Source organism: Loa loa (assembly GCF_000183805.2).
Source record: "Loa loa unplaced genomic scaffold supercont3.79, whole genome shotgun sequence".
Taxonomy (NCBI): domain Eukaryota; kingdom Metazoa; phylum Nematoda; class Chromadorea; order Rhabditida; family Onchocercidae; genus Loa; species Loa loa.
Genome location: NW_018108259.1, coordinates 233757 through 241798, shown reverse-complemented (window position 1 = coordinate 241798; position 8042 = coordinate 233757). Strand labels below are relative to the sequence as shown.

At 22.7% G+C, this 8042-nt stretch overlaps 3 protein-coding genes across 3 annotated transcripts; all 3 read right to left on the bottom strand.

Moving 5' to 3' along the window:
• Nucleotides 1-495: 495 nt before the first annotated feature.
• Nucleotides 496-1152, bottom strand: LOAG_10720 (hypothetical protein; the record flags this gene model as incomplete). Its single annotated transcript, XM_003146244.1, has 2 exons — nt 496-703; nt 1019-1152. Coding segments are annotated over 2 exons (342 nt in total), but the record flags the coding sequence as incomplete, so codon positions are not given.
• Nucleotides 1153-1971: 819 nt separating this feature from the next.
• Nucleotides 1972-4590, bottom strand: LOAG_10719 (hypothetical protein; the record flags this gene model as incomplete). Its single annotated transcript, XM_003146243.2, has 7 exons — nt 1972-2111; nt 2327-2480; nt 2598-2714; nt 3086-3217; nt 3519-3618; nt 3783-3910; nt 4423-4590. The coding sequence occupies 7 exons, from the start codon at nt 4588-4590 to the stop codon at nt 1972-1974; spliced, it is 939 nt and encodes a 312-aa protein (XP_003146291.2).
• A 488-nt stretch (nt 4591-5078) lies between these two features.
• On the bottom strand, nt 5079-7110 carry LOAG_10718 (hypothetical protein; the record flags this gene model as incomplete). Its single annotated transcript, XM_003146242.1, has 4 exons — nt 5079-5229; nt 5871-5997; nt 6360-6484; nt 6911-7110. The coding sequence occupies 4 exons, from the start codon at nt 7108-7110 to the stop codon at nt 5079-5081; spliced, it is 603 nt and encodes a 200-aa protein (XP_003146290.1).
• Nucleotides 7111-8042: the final 932 nt, after the last annotated feature.

The following is an 8042-nucleotide window of genomic DNA, read 5'->3' as shown; positions in this document are numbered from 1 at the left end:
TAATAATAATAATAATAATAATAATAATTAATAATAATAATAATAATAATAATAATAATAAAATAATGAAAATAATTAATAATAATAGCAATAATAATAATTAATAATAATAATAACACAGAGAACTAATTTAAAAATGCAAAAGTTTATAATTTTAAGGTTAGTAGCTATTGTGATAAGAAATGTTTACATCTATCTATTTGGTTGCCTTCTTTTTTGTCATTATTTAAGATAATCATTTAATAAATTTATTATGCAGCATATTTCTAACTTAATAACTATTATCCTTTTTTGATATATAATTTATGGCAAGTAATTTCAGTATCTATCATACTATTTCTTAGTTGTCATCCAGATAATATTTAGTATATTATAATTTCTTTCTAAATAAAAAAAACAAGTTCAATTTAATACTGATATATCAAAAATGTAAAACTTATAATAAAAATAAGAAATTAAAAAGAAAAGAAGAAAAGAATGAGGAAATATTACAACCTTAGTCATAAATGCGATAGCATCAAAAAATGTTGCACCATAAACGCTAAAACGCCAACAAATTTGTAAAAATTCTTGCTGTAATTTGATTAAATTAGTTCGTTTACGTGCTTGATGTTCATATTCAATCCGTGAGCGCATTTGTCTCAGATTATTTCCTTTCTCTGGTAATCGATGTATTGGTATTACCGTAGCTAATATTTGATCACTATAATAAAATCATTACATAATAACTACATCGATTTTTAATTATTCAAAATTTTTTCTTCTTTTTTTTTAATTTATTCATCCATAAATCTTACATAAAAGATCGGAAGACAATATAGTATCACATACAGAATATGATGCTATATTTTTCAAACTTCTTTTTTCTTTCTGAGTAATATTGTGAAAGTTTTTTTTTTTTTGCATAAAATATTTGCCATTAGAATGAAATGTTTGTTTAGAATTACTTCATAATTATTTTAATTATATTAAATTACTACTGATTTAAGAAATTAATTTAAATATTAATAAAGCTTACGTTAGTTGAATATTAGCGCCATAAATGATATGTAACATAATAGCAGCAAGTGAAATGAGGTCATGATCCGAACATGGATACAATCCTTTTAAATAATTAAGACGGCATTCATCGTATAGTAATGAAAGTGCCATTGGTGTTAATATTGCCTTAATATATCAAATAAATTAATAATAATAATATTATAATAATAATGATAATGATAATAACAATAATAATAATAAAAATTAGGTAATTTACAAAATTCGAATTATTTCATTCAATACTGACAGTAATTTCATTATTAAATTATTGACTTCATTTTCAAATGTTTAATATAATTTTTGCATTTTTTTCCCAATTCCTTAAAAGTATTATAAAACAATATTAAAATTGCATTAATATATAATATTAAAAAAATTATATAATATTATATCCAATTAATGCATTATTACATCCTATGGTACTATCCTAAAATTACAAAAGCGATTTTTTGTTATCAATTAAGTTTTTCAAAAAAAAGGCATCTGTTTATATATTGTAATTATTATAAAATAGTATTTAAAAAAGTGTTGCGAAAAGATATTACAAAAATTGCATTAAATAGTTATTCACAAAATAAATTAATTAAGATATTAAATTGATGATGTTTTTGACTGGTAGTAGTTTTTTTTCTTCTTTAATTTCATAAAATGTACACTTTTCCTTCTATAACTTTTATCCAATTAAATATTAAAAAAAAGACTTATTTATTTTTAATAAACTGCTAAATGCCAATAAATGCCAACAAATTTTATTGTTTATTTTTAATAAACTGCTAGATGCCAATAAATACTGTAACAACTTTTATTGTATTTGATTTTTTAACAAAAATTTTAATATGGATTTTTTTTCAGCTTAATGTAATTTTGTTAAAATAAATTAATTTAAAATAAACTAAAATATTGTTCATACCATTTTTTCCTTTTGTAAAGTTAAACGTGCATCACGACGGAAGAAAATTTTGGTGCATCATCATCAGTTGATTGCAATTCTTCATTTCCAAATTTTGCTATTTTACTTTTCCATTTATTCATATGCAACATCGGCTTATGATCAGCTTTTAATTGCAAACCTGAAAGAATATTTCAAAAAATATTTTTCATCAATAAGTTTGCACAAAAAAAAAATTATTCCCATCTAAAATTTGATATTTGATGTTTTACCAATTATTAATGAGAAAAATTTTTTGTAAAGTTTAAAATTTTAATAAATTTAAAACTTTTGAAAACAATAATATTCATATATATGTTTCTCTTTTTGTTTAACAGTAAACATTAACAAACCTACTTAAACGATCGGAACAAATCCATATTGCAAATAATTTTCCACTATCATTATTAAATTTTAATTCTTTGCACATTTCCGCATGCAATTCTTCAGCTGTTGTATCATGACCATGTGTTAGGAGTAATTGCGCATTACCACCATCCATTAATTCAACCTAAAATGTAAGAAAATAAAAAACAAAATATCTTAACTTAAATAGAAAAACAAATATTTATAAGATGAATGAGTTTTAAAATGTATGCTTAATAGCTTGCATTCATTTTTTTTTCACCTGTACTTTATTAAGTCGTTTCCAGTTCAGTAATAATTTTGCCACCTTTTGATATTCTATTTTAGGTACACAAGCGCATATATCTATTGGACATCGTCCACTACTATCTTTTGCATCCTTAAATAATAAATTAAATAAACAAAATTAAATGAATACAGAATTAATTTTTTAAGACGTAAATATATGCCTAAAAAAAATATAAAATTTATTTTAAAGAAAAAAGAAACGGAAAGAAACAGACATGCATTATCGCTAAAAACTGCAACGTACGTATTTTTAAAATTATGTATTGCAGCGTACGTATCAAATTAAATACATATAAAAGTGTACATATTAATTACGTATCATTTAAATTACGTATCGTGGCATACATATCACTTAAATACATACAACAACGTACATATCGCTTAAACACGTGTCACAGCGTATGTACAGCGTATGTATCACCTGAATACGTGTCGCGACATATGATCACTTAAATGACATACCACGTTAATTTTTGAATGTGAAAGTAACAATTCAACCATATAAACATTTCCTTGTAATGCTGCAAAATGTAATGCTGTTGAACCAACTTTATTTGAAGCATTTACATCCGTTCCTTGATGTAATAATAATACCTGAAATTGATTAATTAATAATTAAGTATTTTAATCCTACAGTTGAGTTAAAACTTTCAATGTAAGAAGAATTCGACAAAATTTTCATACAATATAACTATTAGTTTTCATATTTACTTAAAATAAATGTAGTGTATGTAATGAAATTATTGAATTGCAATAAAGAAAATAAAAAATCAGAAAATTCTTTTTTTCTTTTTTGAATATTTCCTCTTTTCTTTTAATTTCTCACAGATTGTAATATAAAAAAGTAAAATTTCTAGGTAGTCATATAATTTTCAAAAAGAAATTGTTATATTACCTCTGTTGCTCGTAAGTTATTATAAAAAACACCATAATGTAATGGTGTCCAAGATGCGTTATCTTTTTCATTTGCTATCATACCTTGTGCTAATAATCGTCTATAATAAATCTTTTTTTAATTAAGTTTAAATTTTTTATTTTTTATTTTTATTTGAAGTTAAGTTTCAAATTTAATTAAAATTTGATTCTATACATTTGATTAAAATTTTAATTCAAATTTTAGCTATAATAAAATTGATTATTTCAAATTAAATATTTACACCTTATATCATCAACATTATCATCATGTGCAGCTTTATGTAGTGGATATTTTTCTGACCAACATTCACCACTTGAACTTGATGACGATGATGCATTTTCTCGAAGTAAATCTTTTGCATAATATTGTTGCTATAAATTAATTAACACTAATATTATTACAATATTTCGTTGCATAAAAATATCGCAAAGATTTCTCATATGAATTTCACAGCTAATTTAATTATAAGCACATTTGTCATATCATGAAATTAACAAAAAAAAAAGAAAAATTGAATTTTTGATATAATTTCGGTATTATTTTTCAATCTCATCATAATTCAATCTTATTCAACTGGAGATGAAAATGATTAATTTCAATTTCCATTAATGCTTAATTATTATCATAATACAAAGTGGTACTAAATAACATACCATTAATAATAAAATATATCATATCATACCTTTATCTATCATTATTGCAATTTTAGTTCATGCTAAATTTATTTTTCAGTAATTTTACTTCGGACTGAACTTACTTTTCAGTAATTTTACTTCTGACTAAATTTTTTCAGTAACTTTAGACATTTTACTTACTTTAAAAATATATCATATTTGTCATAACTAAAAACGAAAAAAAACAAACAAATCTAACTATTATTAACCTCATTAGCATTAGCATAATGTAAACCGGTACCAAAAATTGGATTAATGATAAACATATCATATTTATCATAACCCATCATTTTTGCTTTTGCATTATTACTTCGGCGTACTTCTTCAGCCAAATCACATGATTCTTTTGTAATATTTGAATTTCGATCATAATCCATTATTCGTCTATGAAATAATCAAAAATAAAGAAAAAAAATGAAAACAAACAGATAAAAGCTAAAATAATTTTGTAAAATATTTGAAAATTATTGATAAATTCTTTTTTAATAAAAATGTAAAATACATTTTTGTTTCAAATAATTTAAAGTATTTCTTTTTTCCATCTTTTCATACTATTAATACTAACTTTTTGTTTCTTTTTTTTTCCTTCAAGAAAATTGTTCTTTAACTTTTCAAAGTTTCGCCCTTTCGATTTTTGTCTTTTAATTATCTTTTAACTTATTAAAATTTTAAAATGCATATATTACAATATATGAAAAACATATTAATTTAAAAAATAATATTTTTTCTATTTTTTATTTTATTTTTTAAATCATTAAATATAGCTTATACGAAAAAAAAAAAATTGCAGTCTTTTAAACATATTATTTACAATCATTTTCAAAAATTATTTGATGAAAATTAAAATTAATTTTAAATTTAAATTTTAAAATGTTTCATACTTATGGCATAATGAGGAATGCTCATTTTCATATGCTGGATTATGCGCACATTCACGTATTCGTATCTTTGCAGCTGATAGAAGAAAAAATCGTGCCAAAAAATCCGTATCTTTACATTCCTGATCATGAAGCCATCTTAAGATATCAATAATTAACAACTGTTTCAAAATAGCATTAATAGCTTATTCATTTAGAAATTAATTAATTAATAAGTAAATAAAGAATACATGTTAATTTCTTTCCAAAAATTTTCACCATTTATTAATTATCAAAAAAATATTAATCATCACTAATTATTTAAATTACTAATCACTGATTATTTTTAATCAGTAATTATTGGAAACGAATGATTGATTTTTAAATTAGGTAAATTTACAGGTATTTTGCTTAGATATTTTGCTTAGATAAATCATTATTTCCTAATTGTAATATTAGAATATGAATATCAGTATAATGAAATATAACCAATAGTGTAGTATTTTCATTAGAAAAAGCGAAAATTTCATTTTTTATTTTTTCGACACTAAAAAAAACGAAACTTTTTCAAAATTAAAAGAAAAACTTTTCTTAAAGATATTTTTTTTAACAGAAAAAGAAAATTTTATTAGGAATATAGGGAATTACAGGCAAATTAATTAAGCATACGATATATCACCAAGTTAAACCTATGCTAGTTGTTCAGATAATTTTCTCATTAAACGTAGAAGATGAAAAAAACGGTTGAGCAAAAATAGATAAGCGTAAATGAGATATAAAATTAAAAATAAAAATTAAACCTTTCAAGTTGTAAGATACAATGACATGTTTCCATTGAAAAATAATTGGGATCAAGTTGACAATGTTTGGAAACTGACGAAAGTTCTTCAAAATGGCCAATTTTTGTCAATGTCGTAAATTCATCGTCTGCAAATTTCCATTATACATTTTTGATCTTTTGATAAGAAATAAAATTTACAACATAACCTAACAATCTGTGTAATGATAATAATTAAACAATGAAAATGATCTATTAATTAAACGAAAAATGCAAATTAAGCAAGTAATTAATACATGCTTGATTTCGTAAAACGGGTTAAATATACACATATTAAAGAAAGAAAAATATAAATCAAATAAACAATTTGAGTTTTGTAATAGCAATAATAATTTTGTAATAACAATAATAAAAATAGCAAATAAGAGATATTGATTAATTAGTTTAATTAAATAATCTAAAGAATTTTAATAAATAAAATTGGAAATGAAAAAATTTCCAAAGAATTTACCGTTTTCAATAAGTGGTATGCAATATAATGCAAGTTGTGCTGATGCAGTATATGGTGACCTGTTTTGTAACATTAACTCATCGTTATCCCATAATGGTACTTCAAATGTTCGACGTGGCCATTTCCTGAAATTCTTCGACGAAACGATTAATAGTAATAATAATCCAGTAATTAGTAATAACAAGTGATAATTAATAGTAAATAATCATAATGATAATAATAAAACTAATAATAAATAATCAAAGATGTTTTCAAGGATAGATGAAAAAAGAAAGGATATAAAATATGAAATGATAAAAAATAAACATGTATGATTAACAATAGTAATATTTAAATTAAATTAACATATCTGAAATTAAAATCAACAAAAATATTTAAAATTAGCAAAATTTGAAATTAAAAAATTTATTTAAAATAAATATTGATAGTAATATTTAAAATTCGAAAAAAATTAATTAAATATTAGAAATTAACAAAGTCAACACTTTTTTTATAGGACAAAAAAAATTTTTTGAAATTTTTTATGAAAAAAAATGAGAAAACAAAAAAACCTGCAATGATATTGCACAAAACTTAATGCAATTTCAGTTGGATCACCATTAGGCGGTACATGACAATGCGGTAATTGCATTCGAATTTCATGTCGTGATGATGAACAAGGCTCATTAACAAGAAGCACTTTAAATACATTTCCATTAATCTTATCAGCTTTTTTCTGTTCCATTTGTACCACAGCTATTACAATTTCCATTTCGAAAACATAAAAATTCCTAAAAATTATCAATTATTCAATCAATTTATCAACCATAAAATTTATGCAATGCTTCAATTACACAAATAATTCATTAAATTTATCGATCTATATTTTATGATATCAATAAATCATTGATAAGTAATATCAGTAGAGATATACTTACAAATGTATATACATTTGTAGATGTGAAAAATTGTTGTGAAATAATTCTTAAAATGTGTAATTGTCAAAAGAAAATGAAAAGAGAGAAGAAGAGAAAAAAATTTTTGTGAAATTTTAAATTGAAAAAAGAAAAATTCATGAATGAAATGGCAGATGATAAATGATCATGATAAAGATGTGATTGAAATATTAGTGGAAGAAGAGTTAGTCAATAAATGGTGATAGGAATGATAAGAATATGATTAAAATGCTAGTGAAAGTAAGGTTAATCTATAAATAGCAATAGAATGATAAGAATATATGATTGGAATGTTAATGGAAGTAAGGTTAATTTACAAAGGGCAACAGGAATGATAAGAATGTGGAAGTAAGAAGATAAGAAATGTGGAAATATTAGTGGAAGTAAAATTAGTCTATAAATACTGATAGATATGATAAGGATATGATTGGAATATTAGTAGAAGTAAGATTAATTTACAAATACTAATGTAAATGATAAGAAAATAATAACAGGAATGATAAAGATGTGATTGGAATGTTAATAGGAAGTAATATTAGTCTATAAATAGTAATAGGAATGATAAGTATAGTGATATGAGAGGAAATATTGATGAATCAGAATCAATCAGAAGAAAAAAGAGAAATGGGAGGAAAAGGAAAGGACAGAAAAGGGAAAGTTCCAAAGGGTGTGGTCGTCCGTTTCCGATACCATCTCATCATTTTGAATTCCTTTCTTTTTTTTCTCTCTCTCTCTCTCTCTCTCTCTC